This window comes from Ochlerotatus camptorhynchus, unplaced genomic scaffold (genome assembly GCF_037179485.1).
Source record: "Ochlerotatus camptorhynchus isolate MF236.1 unplaced genomic scaffold, CSIRO-AGI_Acam_v1.1 ptg000176l, whole genome shotgun sequence".
Taxonomy (NCBI): domain Eukaryota; kingdom Metazoa; phylum Arthropoda; class Insecta; order Diptera; family Culicidae; genus Ochlerotatus; species Ochlerotatus camptorhynchus.
The window spans coordinates 1450835-1468814 of NW_027040666.1; the positions used below are offsets into that span (position 1 = coordinate 1450835).

Below are 17980 nucleotides of genomic sequence, written 5' to 3' on the forward strand. Positions count from 1 at the left end.
TCTGTACCTTGGAGTTAATTAGGCCCCAAATTCAAATTGCCATATCTTAGCGATGTTTCAATGTTTTTTTTTATTATTTGAAATGTTTTGCAAAGTAAATTTAGTACACTTTAAGTTAAAACTATTCATACAAAAATTGGGATCTTGTATTCCTGAACATCTTTGCTGAAGGACGTAATATCCTAAACGCCACAGAATTTGCTTTGAATTCTCCCCAGAAATATTTTAGAACTGTCATAAGAATTCAATATCCTCGAGGTTCTTCTCGGAATATTTTAGAACTTTTTTCTTCTCAGAATACATTGGAACTGAAATTTCCCTCTGCATTCTCCAGAAATTCTTCCCAGAATGAGCTTGAAATTATCCTCGGAATTCCCTTGAATTTTTTCTCAACATCCCTTTGCAATTTCCTTCAAAATTTGATTCTCTCGGTATTCCTTTCGAAATAATCTGCATGATTCACTAGAAATTAATTGCAGAATTTTCATGGAATCATCCCCAGAAATCTTTTCTTTTAGAACTGTTCTCAGAATTCAATACCCTTGAGGTCCTTCTCGGAAGTCAAGTTTAAGTTGTCATTCACCAAAACGTTGTAGTCTCTCTACCAGAAATGTTCAATAAAGCTTGTTCCATGCACCAGGACTGTGCAATTTTTACATCAGGAATTTTCAATTCAGCTTGCCTCTCCATGCAGCAGATTGTTGCAAATCTTACACCAGAAATTTTCAATACAAACTTGCCCCCAGAAAATTTTACACCTGAAAATTTCAATTGAAGAACGATGCAAATTGTCCACCGTAATGTGCAAAAAATTTGCTTCTCCAATCTTCTGATTGGTGCAGATTTCCTTTTTCCATTTTCCACCAGACATTTTCAATATGGCTTGCTTCTCCTATCATCAGAATGGTGCAGGTTTTCCACCAAATAAAGCTTGCCTCTGTTTTCAGATTTTTCATCATTAATTTTCAGTAAAGCAGCTTCCCTCCAATTATCAGAATGGTGCAAATTTTACACCAGAAATTGTTATTAAAGTTTGTTTCGCTATTCAGCAGAATGATGCAAATTTAAGACCAAAAATTTTCCCAAAAGCTTGCTCATCCGTTCACCAGAACGGAGCAGATTTTCCACCAGAAATTTTGAATGCAGCTTAATTTTAAATAAAGCTTGTGCCTTCATTTACCAGACCACTGTAAGTTTTCCACCAGATTTTTTCTGTTCATTTCATTAATCAGAGCTATGCAAATTTTGCACCAGAAATTTTCAATAAAGCATCTTCCTCCATTCACTATTAAGGAGCACCAAAAATTGTCAGTGAAGTTCCCAAATAACCACCAAGCCCGCTAAATACCCGATAATTGCCCTTTTTGTGATATAAGGTAAATATAGGGTTTCCGAACTTTATATCAGTCGTATAGCAGCCTTGTATAGCAAAAAGGGCGATTAACGGGCTTGTTGGTTACTTGGGTTTGTTTCACCATGCACCTTTGTGGTGAAATTTTCAGGCTTTGCCTCTTCATGCACCAGAATGCTGCAAATTTTCCACCATAAATTTTCAATGAAGCTTGCATTCATCAAAACGATGCAAATTATGCACCAGAAAATTGAATGAACCTTGCTTCTACATTCACCACAGTGTAGCGAACTTTCCACCAGAAATTTTCAGTTAAATGTGCTCCTCCAAATTTTTGGCGTGATTCAATTTTTCCAATTTTCATTTTGATTAGTCCCTCCACCACCTTGATGATATTTTTACACCAGAAATATTCAATAAAAAGCTATTTCTTTGATTTACCATCACGACGGTGAATTTTTTTCAACCTTAAATTTGCCCTCTTCTTTTAACCATCCATGAACCAGCTTGAAAAAAAAAATTACACCAGACATTTTTGGTATGCACCACTGTGGTGCAATTTTTCGACCAAAAAATGTCATTGAAGTTTGTCCCTTCATGCACCTTTGTGGTGCAATTTTCAGGCACCATCTCAAAGGAAAGGACGCAATAAAAGGTTTTCAGTGCCCTTATTTTATGAAATGAAGTTACCTTCAAATCAAGTTATCAAGAATTCAAGTAATTTTATATCATAATTTTGTAAATGTGGAAGAAAATATCTTATTATCTTAAAAAGGGGAGCGATTGCCCCACCTTGCCCCACCCTGTGCACGCCAGTGCTGCTCTCCTATGTGTATTGATTTCGATGATGTATTTGATCTGGATCTGCGGAAGAATTTTAAATTGTTTATCGGAAAATGTATAAGAAACGAACCGAACCTATTCATTTTCTTACCAAAATTTTAAATATTGCTCAAATTTAACCAAATCTTGGAAATAGATTGGGAATACTACGCAGAACACCTTAGTCGAAGACTGCAAATCGAGCTTAGCTCAATCGATAAAGGCGCAGCTACAAATGAATACCATGCTAGAGGTGGCTGGGTTCAATTCCCGGTTCGGTCTAGGAATTTTTACGGATTGGAACATTTCTCGACTTCCCTGGGACACTGATGCAAAAATGATGCAGGCATCGAAAGCTCTCAATTAATAACTGTGGAAATGCATCTAGAACACTAAGTTTGAAAGCACGCAATAAGCTTATATGCGATAAACAAAAAGCTTGAAATGCGAAGAAAAGAAGAAGAAGAATATTTAAAATCTGATGAATTCATCCAATGACATTTTTGCAGAAGCCATAAATTCAGGAAAATAGATAATAAAAAAAACCGTTTGAAATCGATTTCTGTAATATTATCTCTTATAATCAATAATCCTTTAGTTCAACGACCTGTATGTACGTATGTTTGTAAGAAGCCACCATTCAAGCTTGGGTCTTGGCTAGCATGCGGCTCCACTCAACAGCAAGATCAAATTTCGTCATCATTCTGAATTCATCATACTGCTGTATGAAGGGCCAAACGGGGTTGGACGGGCACGTAAGCAGAGACACTTACGCGAAACTCGCAGGAATAAGAGCGTCTCCTTCCAACAATATGATCCAACAAAACAAATAACGAAATTCGCAATACATGTTACGTTGAGCAGAGTTCAACGACCTCTCCAAATAAATAATGAGATTACATTTGACGTGAACCGTGAGTAACAAATTGAACATAATTCCTACACAGGGTATCGATTTCCAATTTTAAATAATTAGTTGCACCCAATTAAAACAAATATGTCTTAAGTTTTCAGTCGTAAAATTAAATTTAAATATGGCAACACTGCAACAAAAACTTATCTTCGAATTATATTTCATGTTTTTTTTTACATCACACAACAATTAAAACAATAAATGAGAACGAATTCAAGATTTCTGACTTTTGTTTATTCAAAATGCAATAACTCAGGAAATACGTATATTACTTTTTGCTTTGTTTTCAACACTGCAACACTGTACAAAAATAATTATTTCAGGTTTAGATTTCCTGACAAACTTTCTTTTGAAAACAGTACCAGATGCTACATGTAGCTTAATTATTTCTGGGAGATATTACTAAAGGAAAGTAGTGCTTACTCAAAAATTTCGAAAAACAGAAAATGCTTACTTGGACTGAGAGGTGTACTGATCGGCACAAATATTTAGATTTTTAAAATTTGGACTTTAATCGGAAGAGGTAAATTTAACTTGCCTCGGAGACTGGCACGGAATAATCCATATCTGTTGTTGCTCAGAACATTTCATAAGTTCAGATTGACCTAGTACCTAGTGATACGAATTCTAGCACGATTTAGAGAACCTAGATTATTTTATATACATGGGCATGAACTAGTGGTTCGAGCGACAGTGCGTAAATGTCCTCTACCTTGCTTTGACACTCTTAGACGAGCTTTCACCTGCTCTGAATTAATCTTATGGTACAGCAGACGACCTTCTACCAGCGATTTTATGAAAATGATGTATTCAATTCCAGACCTTTCAAGCTTAGCATAAATAAGACCCTATTTTATCGAGGTTCTAGATGGAAAAATATAAAAATATTATTCCACGGTAAAGTTCGAGTGGTAGGAAACGTCATTTTAAACTACTCGAACGATATGATCCGTTGAGTACTTCCACAGTTACTTATTAATGGATCAAATCATTCAAGCAGTTAAAAATGACGTTTCCTACCACTCGAACATTCCGGTGGGAAGGAAATAAGGTCTCTTTTTTTTTTGAATCTCTGGTACAGGATCGTCCCGAAACTGCTCGTCCATGTAATTAATTGAGAGCTTTCTATGTCAACCGAGATTTCTTCGACTAGAGCGGGAATCGTGCCCACCCCCTCCGACTAGGCTATCTGACGCCCCTAAGCAAGTAAAACGTTTTCATCATGTTTGAATAAAAGCAAAACTGAACATTTGAATTAAGGTTAAACATCTTTTGAATTTCTATTATTGAATTAGCCATGTTTTAACGTCAACTGAAACGAAAGATTCATGAAATTGAAAAAGTGAAAAGTACATGCAATAAGTAAACATTTTCGACAGACAGTTAGAAGCGGAAGTGCACAAAATTTAACGATATTTTTAGTGGAAAGAAACAAGAGAAAACGGCAAACGAATGGCAAAAAGTGATAATTCAAACTGCTCGTGGTAATTAGTTGAAGGGGTGGGAGGAAATGCAATTGCAAAAAAAAGCGAGCTGCTTCAGTGCCGCGAGTTTACTTTCTGATCTTTTGAGGGGGGAGGTAAGACAAAATTGTTTCTGTTTATTTTGCTTCGTTAATTTCCAAAAAAGTAACTGCAATGCAATATCCTGTGACCTACTTTTTTCACACTTCTCGTTGTTGAGAATCCGTCACCGCGACGATAATTATCACCCTGTGAAAAATGACAGCGAGAAAGCGGGAAAAGTTTAGTTTTAGTTCACTACGTCAGCAGGTTAACTTTTTTGCGTTCATTTTCTGGTGGCGCAAAATTAATGAGCGTGGGAAAGTGTGTTTCTAGTTGGGTGGTGGATGGTGTGGCGCGGGCGCTTGTGAGGTGTTGGGTGTGGTGAGGTGAGAGGTGATAATGATGCTGCCTGACAGTAGAGTATAGAGGAACCGGTAATGATGGCAGTGAGGGATTACTTACTTGGTGGGATCGGAGGGTACCGAAGTTGTCGCGACCTCGGTAGTTATCACGAGCGCTGTAGCCATCTGGCTGGAACTGCAAAGGAGAGCAAAGGTTATGTAAGCAGGGAAGGGAAAGGAACGCTCATCAAATTATCGTTAATGTAGGAGATTGTTGTTTTTATTGGTACCTGGAAAAGCGTTTCCGAGTTTACACCGTGGTGGTGACCCATCGGTTTCCTTAACGTATTTTTTGGCGATTGCTGCATCTTATTCTGACTAGATGGCTGAGGTAATAGTACGGGTTCGGCGTAGGTCACTTCTTCGACCTGTGGAAGGAGCTTCGGTTCGGTTTGTATCCTGTATCCGGTTTGAAGATTTCAATAGAATGTGGAATATAAATGAATTAAAGGTCTCAACTTACCGATTGACATTTTGTCGCTGCTCAAAGTATTCGTATTCCGTATCGGGATATGGTAGATTATCATCTTCGTCCTTGTGACACCGTCGGCCACAAAAATAACCGGTGATGAATCCCACCAATAGGGCGAAAATTGCACCTGCTAGCACGGCCATTACAAGTGTTTCCACCGTATATTGAGCATTTATCAAATCAGGTGTTATTTGTGGCCCTTTGTCATCGTAACCACTTTTGTCCTGCATTATGCTGATCATGTCGTTGTCCGGCTGATGCTTATTGGGTCGTTGAGGATCGTAATCGTCTGCGGTTTGAAAATATGTTGTGAGTCACTTTGCGTATTCTGGGAGAGTTCTAGTGTACGAATCTAATGCTTGTGTAACGAGCCGTAATGAAATCCGTTGGGACAGTGGATAATCGTGATTTTGCGGACTCCACAAATTCCTAGAAATTTTGCTCTCGACACGAAATTTCAAAAAATCCCGCGAAAAGCCGCGAAATTGATTGACAATGGAAGTAGTCGATCAAAGACTATTTCGTTTTGTTGTAATAAGCAAAGCCATGCAGTATGTGTAATTAGAATAGGCGCCAAGTTAGGGAGGTATGGCATTTTTGCCCCTCACCACCCAAATAACTTCCAATAGGGGCAAAGTATCATTTTGTCCCTCAATTATTTTTGTAAGTTTAAAAAAAAATACCATTTGGCCGAATGCCGTTTGGCCGAATGCCGAACAACAAAACTTCAAAGAACTGCTAATGTTTAAAAGAAGGAAAAATCTCCTATTTTTTTTTTAAATTCTGATTTGTCTTAATTTTATGACAAGCTGCTTTTACTGTGCAAAAATAATAAGATCACCAAAACTCCAAGAACTGCTCATGTTAAAAAGGGTGGCTAAAAAAGTACCAATTGCATAACTAACGGCTTATCTTTGATTTATTGTACAGCGACTTTGCAGTCAATTTAATTGTTTATGAGAAAGTTTGAAAATACTGAGAGGTAAGCACATATCATCGGTAAGATACGTGTGTTTGAGAAAATTTGCGAAAAAATCTACCGGCACCGGTGAGATTCGAACCCACATTTCCCATTCATTACACGAGTGCATTGCCAATTATACATCGGTTGAGCTATATATATATATATGGTCTACGGAGCTTATCTTTAAAAGAATAATGAAACCATCGACAGTACAAAATTTCAGTTTTATACAATATAGGGGAAATGGATGTAATGTCGGCTAAAATGCCTCTAATTTGGGCCCATACATAAATTCAGCAATCGACTAAATTTTCAATAGCGACCAAAAATATCAATTAGTACCGTACCAATGACGCGTTCATCTTGATAAAATTGATAAATAGCAGATTTTTAGCGATGGGCCCTATCTTAGATCCATAGGCCAACTTTAGAGCCATTTCCCCTATTTGATGAAAGGGGTTCAAATAGGTAGATTTCGGCTTTTCTCCCCCACAGTAACACTCAAATTAATATAAAGTACTTCATCTCCCATATCATGCCATGAAAAAAATTGAAATCTGAAACATCAAAACTTTTTTAAGATGGTAGAGACCTAGGGGAAATGGCTATAGGGCTAAGCTTGGGCCCATCGCTAAAAATCTGCTATTTATCAGTTTTATCTAGATGAACGCGTCATTGGGATGGTACAAATGGATATTTATGGTCACTATTGAAAATTTAGTCGATTGCTGAATTTATGTATGGTGCCCAAATTTGGGGCATAAAGGGTGATACGGTCAAAATTTGGTCAAGGGAAAACGCGTGTAAATCGGTGAAATCGTTTATTTAAAAAATCAAATTAAATTTCTTTTTCAAGTTCAATTAGTATAAAATTCAGGAAAAATATTCAGTTAGGCTTCCGCTTTTCCAAATCCGAATTGCCGGGCCTTACGCTTGACCCCTGCCATCAGATTTTGTACAGCCACCTTGTCCACCTTCTTCGCCGCAGAAAGCCAGTTTGCCTTGAACTGCTGCTCGCCCTTAGCAGTTTTTTGGTCTTCTTTAGGTTCCGCTTGACAATAGCCCAGTATTTCTCAATTGGGCGGAGCTCTGGCGTGTTGGGAGGGTTCTTGTCCTTGGGAACCACCTGCACGTTGTTGGCGGCGTACCACTCCATGGCCTTTTTACCGTAATGGCAAGATGCCAAATCCGGCCAAAACAGTACGGAACAACCGTGTTTCTTCAGGAAAGGCAGCAGACGTTTATTCAAACACTCTTTCACGTAAATTTCTTGGTTGACAGTCCCGGAAGCTATGAAAATGCTGCTTTTCAAGCCACAGGTACAGATGGCTTGCCAAACCAGATATTTCTTTGCGAACTTTGACAGTTTCATGTGCTTGAAAACATCTGCTACCTTTCCCCTTCCTTTTGCCGTATAAAACTCCTGTCCCGGAAGCTGCTTGTAGTCGGCTTTGACGTAGGTTTCGTCGTCCATTACCACGCAGTCAAACTTCGTCAGCATCGTCGTGTACAGCCTCCGGGATCGCGCTTTGGCCGTCGTATTTTGTTTATCATCGCGATTTGGAGTCACTACCTTCTTGTAAGTCGATAGTCCGGCTCGTTTTTTGGCTCGATGCACGGTTGTAGACGATACACCCAGCTTATTTGCGGCATCTCGGAGAGAGAGGTTAGGGTTTCGCTTGAAACTACCGGCAACTCTCTTTGTCGTCTCAGCGGCTTCCGGTTTTCGATTTCCCCCCGATCCAGACTTCTGGCTGTCGACAAACGTTCCCCAAACACTTTAATTACATTTGTAACGGTTGATTTGGCAACTTTTAGCGATTTTGCCAACTTTGCGTGCGAGTAGCTCGGATTTTCGCGATGCGCGAGCAAAATTTTGATACGCTGCTCTTCTTGCTTGGACGGCATTTTGACAACTGAAGAGTGAATTCCAAAATCAAAATAGGAGCAACATTCTACACACACACACCTTCAAAATGAGGGGTGTTCAGGTTTTTTAAATGCAAAATTGAAAGAAATACGTCAAGTTGATATTGACCAAATTTTGACCGTATCACCCTTTATAGGCCGACATTACATCCATTTCCACTATATAGAATCGGCCTTTCTTAGATACTCGTTTACATTCAATGAACGCTAATATATGTATGCAGTAACTTGGATGCGTTTGTTATTCATCATAATCCATCTCAATGACTTAATGGCATGCTCTGTCTGGCAAAACACTACCTCCGGTTCTCCGGATGTTATAGCTACGTGTTTCAGAATATACAAGAATTTCCCGAATAGCGCGGTGGGTGTTGCCATCCACCCACCACAACTTCTTGGCTATTTTCCAATCAATTGAGCTGATTTTCTGTAGGTGTCAAGTTTATGTTTGATCAATCACATACAAAAATCAGGAGGACAGCCGAAAAATTGCGATGGGAGGACGGTACCACCCACCGCGCTATTCGATGGATTTCTGTACCTAGTGTGAGGGATGGTTTGAAATGGAATGAAAATCCCATTCGAAATCTAATCACCCGCAACCGCCGCAGTCAACGAAATATATTTTTCGAGTGGAATCCATAATTGAGCAGCTTTACGTACCTCTGTATCCTTCCTTCTCCACCTTGACAGCCTTGGAAATCTTAGGACATGCCGTGTGATCTCCAATGGCAACGTTTTGATAGTAGTAGTTATCCTCCGACCAACGTGGAGCCCCGTGCGATCGACATTTGCCCGCAATCTTGTCCCAGGCACAGTACGGATCCTGCAGCGCCACGCATTCGCTAGATTGTGAGGGAAGAAAGTAGACCACAGAAGGAAAAGCAGCACATTAGCGAAAATATGGGCCATTTGGTAAGCGCTCGACGCTCAGGAAAAGGTCATGAAAATGAATGAGCTCGGTAAAAGCGAAAACCATAAATGAAAATTTATTTCTCTCGCATTTCCCTTTTCCGCTCACTACCACCCAGCAATGAGACGAAGAAGGGTTTGCTGTCGTCGATGCGTTTTAACTTTCAATCACCATAAAGCACTATACACGTCTTCGCCTGTTTTCTCATTTTTACGTGTCCTGTGTTTAATTACCTGCAACTTGTTATCTTTTCGCTGCTGCAGCGGTGTAATTTAATCGCTATCACGGTTGTATCGGTGACTATAATTAATTTTCCATCATCATAACTTCCGTCCTTTGGCGTGTCTGCAGATAGTTGTTGTTGTTTTTTTTCGATCAATTCCGGGCGATGGCGATGGGTGGTTATCCCATGGAGGCGATAATTAAATGCGATGAAATAGAGGGAAAAGCGCGTTATTCAAGATAATAATATTCATTACCATACAATCTGCACAGGAAGATGCAATAATTAATACTTGATGAACGAGAAATCAGACGATAGACATTCGATATTTAAAATCCCGTTTTTTTTCAACTCATTAAAAAAAATGAAATATGAATCTTACTGAATGTACATCGATTTCACAACTGTTGGGTAGCATTTGCCGTTTTGCTTCTATTTCCAATTAATACCTTCTTACATAAAAGTCAGATCAGGAGCTTTTATCGCGTGAGAAATTGGCTCAATCATGGGTGCAGTCAGAGGGGGGCAGTAAAGGGGGAGATTCCCGATCCTAATTTAATAACCATATCAAATTTCCAGTAACTAATTTCCTAAATCCCAGAATCAAGATAAGTTCGACATTAAATAGGCCGAACGCCATTGGATTGAATGAGTCATAAGGCTGAACTTTAGAAGGAGGTAGATTGTACTTATTTTTTAAATCTTGAACCAGGGAACAATGCTAGAGATCTCGGACTAGTTTTTTACTTGATTACTGAAAACGAAAAATCTTTAAGATGTAGGGACTTTTGCTGCGATTCAAATACGATGTCCAATCATGAGGTATGTGGGGGAGGGGGTTTTAGAATATGTGACCGTCCGTGTAATATGTATGGAACGAAGCATGCTACAGGAGGGGAGGGGCTTAAAAACTTGTGGATTTCAGATTTGAATCGCTCCTGGTCAGATTTGTATTGCTTCATTCGTGACAAAGTTTAAGGAAATACTTCACGACGATTACAATGTTTAAGGAGATACTTAATCAATGTAAATATTTATTTATATATTTGTTTCTTACATTCAACGGATCTTTTAGAGTTCTAATGGAATTTTATTCTAAGTTATATAAATAAGAAATTTTACACACAGTTTTAACAAATAAAAGTTCCATATCAATGCACCAATTCACAACATTTACTTTCTACGTCTATTTTCTACTTTTCTTATTATACACGGAGTTGAGGCTCCCACGTGCTATACCTCTCACAAAATTCTCTAAAGCAGATTCTGTTAGGTCACGTTGAAGGGCGTAGGGCTTGATCCTTAAATTTGACATTTATTCCAACCTTAAACGAGATGGAAGGTAGCACGTCCCTACTGGGACTTTACACCAGCCCTTAGTATTCAAGTTGTTGCTAATTGAGAGCTTTCTTAGCCTGTATGCCATTTTTGCATTAGGATAGGTGTGTGGCAAGTACAGTAATACCCATAGGAAGCCGAGAAATTTTGCAATTCGGCCGGACCAGAAATCGAAACTCAGCTGCCTCAGCATGGTCATGCTTTATAGCTGCGCCTTTACCGACTGAGCTAAGGGAGGCCCTTTAGCATAGATATATCCGTCCTATCTAGAACTATCTTCTTCACAAAGAAAGTGTTGGAAGAACCAAGAGATTCAGCATCCATAGCTTGCATTTCATGTTCCGTCACATCGATATTTAAATGGTCGTATAATCTCACTCAGAGCGAGAATAATTTATACTCAGATGAAAGAGAAATTTCAAAAATCGAAAGTTACTTACCGTTTGAAATCTGAATCATTATTACAGTTTTGTAAATGTCCATGAGAAGCTAATTTTTTCAGTCCATTCAATTTATTGAGCTGACGGACGGTCGACATTCCAACTCAAAATATGAGCCTATCCGACATCAAGTAAACTTCATCCAGCCATCCAACATAAACCCATCAGTCATCCGACACGAGCCCGACATTGTATCTACATTGCCTTAACGTTGACCTGACACTGATACAACATTGGAAAACTCAAAAAATACCACATGCTATCATCATGTGTCTCACACTTAATTGAGCACTTATTGTGAAACACATCCATTTCATGAGTGAATCTTATGCTGTGAACCATGCCTCAACACCTGACGAAGAGTCGCGAAGAGAGAAAAATGGAACGTCAAATGTAGCCAGACGGCTACTGTCACGAACTGTCATTGGGAGCCAAGTAATTTTATGATGCTTTTCTTACAGTTGAACAAGAATACACAAGGCGGTATTCAAATCTTGCGTAAAACAATTTATGACAAACTGTTGTTTCCACCTATTTTATTCAATGGGACACCGTTTCTTTTTAATTCATTCAAAATACACACAAATCAATTTTGAAAGATACCATCAATTAAGGGTTTGTCAAAACATCTAGTAGCGTAATAAAATACCAAACAGAAAAGTACAGTTTTTCACTGCACGCTGAATAATCTCAAACAATCACTACACGCTCAAAGCAAAACACGCGATTTTGCTACACCTGTTTTGATTTGATTTCAATGGCATACATTTTCATGACAAGTAGAACAAGTATGCAATGAATTCCGTGTGTGCTATCTGCTTCTCCCTCCCAGCTCAACACTATTGGTTCGAATTGTGACACACTTGGAGTCTATGTACCTCACATGGTGATATCAATAGCTTTGCACATCATAGTTCAATGTTGTACAATATTCTACTTTATCGACTTCTACTTTACCGACTCCAAAACCGAATCGAAAAATACATAAACAAAGCAGCCAGAGGGCAGAGCTTACATGCAGGTTTGCTGTTTTTCCCATCGATGGGATTACCCAGCCAGCAGTGACTGAAAAGCGCAGCAAGAAGAGGAAGAAGAATCGGGCCCAGTCCGATGGTACGATTGGTCGCGACGACGTCACTGCGACGAACGGCAGTGACGTTGGAGATTTCGGTTACGCTACCGAAACCGAAAATGTTGCACATTAGAATAACCAATTAACTAGAACAAAGGAAAACAGCCAAAGGCTAACCTATCGAAATGGTAAATCAATGTTGAAACATAAAAAAAAAACAGCAAATAAACGTAAATTTTACTTTAAAAAAATAGCTTCCACTATCAGTTGCCTTCCAAATAGTCGACTTGATCGGAGGGGAAAAAAGAGCAGCGGAAAAGGATGTCGTTTCCAAAATGCTTCTGCCAAATCGCATCCACCGCTACCATCAGTCCCAGCCCAACAGTGGAGCAAGTCGGAGCTCGGTCATAACATTTAACAGAGGGGGAGGGAGAGGAAGAGTAACGAAAATTTTCATCACGTCTGTCAAATCGCTTCCACTTGTTCAGTCAGACAGTCGAGCTGGACGAAGCTATGAGGCATCACTCAGGGTCTAGGCGCCTAATGTACAGGTGCCATAGAAGGAAGAATTCTCGATTACTTTTTCGAAGGACATATCAGGTTTTGTAAACAACGCATAGCATCGGCAGCCTCCGGATACTGCTCGGCATGTTCCCGCGCGTTCAAGTTTTTCACGTACTGTGCGGAGCAAGGCGAACAAGTCGAGCCAAAGATAACCACATCCATCAAGTACGTTTCCACCGCTCCGTTCGGACCCACGAATAGGAACCGTTGTAAACGAAGTTCGGCAGCGATTCTACATTCCGTGTCTCCGAGCGCTAGTAGATCAAGTAATGCGAGCCTGTGTGTGGTGCAAGCCAATTGTTCCGAGAATAGCACCCTTACCAGGACATCGTTTGGCGGCGAGGGCCGATCCGTTTTCGTACGTCGGAATAGACTATTTTGGTCCACTGGAAGTGTCTATTGGCCGAAGGAAGGAAAAGCGATGGGTGGCACGGTACATTTGGAGGTGGCGTACAACTTGACGACTCAGTCGTGCAAAATGGCGATCAGGAGGTTCGTATAGCGGCGTGGCAGTCCGATCGAGATCCTTTCGGATAACGGTACGAACTTTGTCGGTGCCAGTCAAGATCTGCTGAAGTAAATCAATCTAGCGTGTGCGGATACGTTTACCGGTGCGAGGACCCGTTGGACTTTTAACCCACCGGCTGCCCCACACATGGGAGGTGCGTGGGAGAGAATGGTGCGCTCGGTGAAAGAGGCACTAAAAACGTTCACAGATGGTCGGAAACTGACGGACGAGATCCTGCAGACAATACTGATCGAGGCGGAGAACCTGATCAACTCTCGTCCACTCACCTATGTATCCGCCAACGTGAAGGAAGACAAGGAAGCATTGACGCCGAACCACTTTTTGCGTGGTCGTTCATCGGTCGAGTGTCTGACGTCGAGGAATCCGGTTGACCTGGCCAACGCGTTGCGTACACGAAACGAAAATCAATTATTTAATTCATGTGTTTCACTTATACATTTTTGCCAAAGCATCAGCCTTATACATTGCATAAGACAAACCACATAGGTCCTATTAGAATGCATAAAAGGTATGTGTGACCACTTATACATTTCATTTGACACATGATCTTTATTAACTTTTTGCAAGGCGTCTGCTTATTAGTTGACTTATACAATTTATGAATAATCAGCAATGGAAATTTGCCAAAAGGTATAAGGAGATTTCTATCCGTGTAGTAGCTACCATCGCGCACAGTTCTTGGCGGATGGATTCTGGGATCGTTGGCAGAGGGAATACCTGCCGATGTTAAACAAGAGGTCTAAGTGGTTCGTGGATCAGCGGTTGGAGATTTGGTGTTCGTGGCAGATGAAGAGAAGCGAAACGTCTGGGAGCGAGGCGTGGTGAAGAAGGTGTTCGTTGGGAGTGACGGAAGAGTCCGTTCAGCGTCCGTTCAGACAAGCAGAGGCGAGAAGGTCAGACCGGTAGCGAAGCTAGCCGTTCTGGAGGTCACTTCGAAGGAGTAATCCCCGTACTGTTCCTGATGGAACCAGCCACAGGGTTTACGGGCGGGGGAATGTTGCCGTTGCAGTCAGGCTTGGTAGGGTTGCGGTAGACTCCATCATGATAGATGTGATCGACAATTTGGCGTAACTGGTAGCTCGCCCACGCATTCTAACACTACCCTCAGATAGGGGAATTGTTCCCTTACCGATATGGTGTTAGTATGCGTGGGCGAGCTACCAGTTACGTCAAATCGATGATCAAATGGATTGTTTACAAAAGCTGATACGTCCCTTCGAACAAGTAATCGAGAATTGTTAGTTTGTTTACTAAAATTGAACTATGACTACTATTTATGGCAAATTTTGCTATTATCAATCCTCCTCGTGTTTATTCGCAGAAATTCACGTCATTTGCGTATGCAATCAATCAATCATATCACCCATCAGGCCATTTTCCACAGAGATGCCCTAATAAAAATTGTATGGTTAATTTGCTTAACGACGTGTTCTGGGTATCATCCAAACCATTTGTGGAATAGTTCAATGATTTGGGTTATCGTTCGTTTATGGTTATTTTTTATTAGGGTGGCGCTGTTCCGCTGGTAGGAAGTGATGAAAATCCCCATATAGAAATTGAGAAAAGCGGGAATAATTCGCTTTCGGTGCATGTTCAGGTCAAAAAAAAAAGTGAACGACCTCCTAAAGAAATTAGTAATAGAGTACCTTACACTGCAAAATATGTCTGACACCTCTATATATGCATTTAGATTAACATCCTAAATCCCTCCTTTTCTACATATTCTGCACTAAAAATAAACTTTCTGCTCCAACCCATTTATAAAAACGACGAGAAGAATTTGTAAAAAAGGAGTAGTCCCTAACTGAACGTCAATCTAAACGCATTATACACTGGAGTCACTTTTTACGCGGTTTTTTTTACACGGTCTTTTTTTACGCGTTTTTTTTACGTGAATTTCGGTATTTACGCGGTTTTTTTTACGCGGATTCCGGAATTTACGCGGTTTTTTTACGCGGTTTTTTTTACGCGGGACGTATCACCCGCGTAAAAAGCGACTCCAGTGTATAGAGGTACCATACATGTTTTGACCGCACTGCTTTCTGTGAACAATTAACGGTACTAAGTGTATGCGTAATTTCTTATAGATAGATGTCACCAATAAGAACATCAGTGATGGACAATCTCCTCAATCGCCGTACACGCATTTAACATTCTATTTAAATATTACTAGTTTCACGAATCCCCCACCACAGCGCTGGCATCGGATCACTTTGAAGTTTCTATACATTCTATCGAACTTGTATACAAGTTGTATTAAACATTGTTAGAGACGTGGCAAGCAAGCTTATTTCCGCGAATAGCTCGTGAGCTGTCGTTAGTGATTTTTGGACGATATTTTTAATGAAAATTTATTTAAAGAGTTACGTCTGTCTGTCTGTGATTGCAATTTTAGGAGGTGTAAAACATAAACGTCTACCTTGAGAAAAACCACCCGGACAACAATCGATATTTCTTCCTCTCCCGAGATAAGTCTCCTTGAATTTCCGGAGGCTAATGATTTCCTCATTTTGCCGAACATTCCATTAAACCTTCGAGGCACAAACTTGTGTGTATTTTGGCAAACTGCACAATCTTGGCAAACATCAATTAAATTATAATTTAGAGTTTTGTTTGACCAAGTCGTAATTACTCGGCTCTGAAAGTTGGTTCTGGCTTGCACGTCTCTTAGTTTTCCTGATTCTCTCAAGCTGCATTTGCTCTGCTGCTGGAACTGTCAGCATGAAACAGACGGTTCTGAACCGGGTGAAAGATATATTGGTGAATGGCGAGATCCGGAAGAAAAACTGAAACAAAAAGGAAAACTTCATTTCACGCGATGGTGGCTTCCAGAGTAGTAGGTAGGGGAAAACTGTGCAAAATGCACTAGTGCGGTAAATTCGTCCGACGTTGTTTTTTTTATATCCTTCCTACTTCTAATTCACGAATTTATCAAGCAGCATTGCCAGTTCAGTTCCAGAATTAGAAATGAGAAAATGTTGCAAAAACCACGATGGTTAATTTTACCACAAGGGTGCATTTTGGGTTATCTTCCCCTAGTGATAACGTTGTAGTTGGCTTTCAAGTCGGTTCCTAAGAGGGTTGAAAATCTACAAAGAGCGTTTAGGACATCCTTCGATGGCATTGCATTGTAGCGTTATGCTGGGAAAATATTTGACCTTTACTGAGAGTGAAAAAGCGGATAAGATTTATCCTTCTTGAGAACAGTCAACACCAACCAGTTGAAGGCTGTTTCTGACAGACCAAGACGGATTGAAACTCTTCTCTTATTGCAAGGTTCAAATAAGACAGCATGGAAGTGAAAGGGGGTTCCAGTAATCAAGACAGCAAAACTGATAAGTGGAGAAGCGAAATAAAGTTTTTTTTCTCTGAATTGTTTGTTTCTATTTATTTTTCGCTGATAGGGCTAGATAAGTTTCTATTTGCTTGTTGTGCAACGTGAGGTCGTGACTAAGGTCGTCAGAAATCGACCCACGGTGATTAACAAGAATATGTTGCTCTTAGATATTCTAAACTTTTATACCGAAAACGGCTAATTTATTTAAATTAACGATTGCGATGAGTCTTCAGAGCTTTTCAGATATTAATACGTTGGTCAACAAATAGTTAATTGATAACCTGGAACGAGTGTTATAAGAACAGCTCTGGTCCTCACAAGTTCTTACCTCACGTTTCTACGGGTTAACATGATGACTAAAAATGTTTCAGTTGAAGATGGTACCGTGGTTATCAGGATCAGAAGATAGGAGAGCCAGTTTTAGAAATGCCAAAAAACTAATTCTAATATGGCAACTCCTCCAAAATGTCGTAGGTATCGCGTGTCCAGTAATATCGCAAACTGAAACTCCCACTGTTATTCAGAAAAATGAAGAATGTAAAAAAAACTAACGATATTATCGGCAGCTGACCCAGAAGCTACGTGGGACAATGAAGAGAAACTCGATTATTGAAGTACCAGAACCATATATAATTGTGAAAGAGTGGATCTTCTGGTTCGTGGATACCAAAAAAGGTTAATGGTTCAGGAAGTACAGTGACCTTGATCTAAAGAACATGAATTATGGGTGGTGGATCCCATCGCTAACTTACTTCTTTCAAAAAACACATTTTTTTATTGCACACCTGCATACAGTGCTGGATCACTGCTAGTTTACTACACTTAATTTGAAAATTTGACATTTTTTACCGTCACCGACTACAAACCAACACAAATTAAACTGTAGCGGGTAAATTTCTAAACTACTTTTGCTGACAACACTATATTTTCGCACACTACACAAAACGAGATCCAGCGATACAGTTTTGAGTTGTTTTGGAATTTTGTTGTATTCTGGCTAATTGCCACACATCTTTGAAGTTTATTGGATGGAATCATAAGACAGGAATGAATACTAATCACTCCAATGCTCAAACATTACAATTTGGGAAACATTAGTGAATTATAAATTATTCCATCGAATACTCAAGCTCGCAGTAGATCTGCGAATGCCGGAAAACAGCCATGATGGTTATGAAAAAATGTCAACATTTACCAGCACTGCCTG

The 17980-nt window shown here is 39.9% G+C and overlaps 1 protein-coding gene across 5 annotated transcripts in view; it reads right to left on the reverse strand.

The window, feature by feature from the left end:
• Positions 1–17980, reverse strand: part of Sema1a (semaphorin 1a) — a 464598-nt gene that overhangs the window by 14204 nt on the left and 432414 nt on the right. For 3 of the 5 annotated variants that reach the window (XR_010517655.1, XR_010517654.1, XM_065222649.1), the window contains exons 14-19: positions 9504–9615; positions 9021–9202; positions 5456–5753; positions 5223–5391; positions 5054–5128; positions 4745–4798 (exon numbers count right to left, since the gene is read on the reverse strand). Coding sequence is in view for 1 of the 5 variants with exons in the window: in XM_065222649.1 (XP_065078721.1) it covers positions 4745–4798; positions 5054–5128; positions 5223–5391; positions 5456–5753; positions 9021–9202; positions 9504–9615 (890 nt within the window). In the remaining 4 variants the exon portion in view is untranslated. The remainder of the gene's footprint in view (positions 1–4744; positions 4799–5053; positions 5129–5222; positions 5392–5455; positions 5754–9020; positions 9203–9503; positions 9616–17980) is intronic. The other 2 variants (XR_010517657.1, XR_010517656.1) reach the window with 1 other exon arrangement.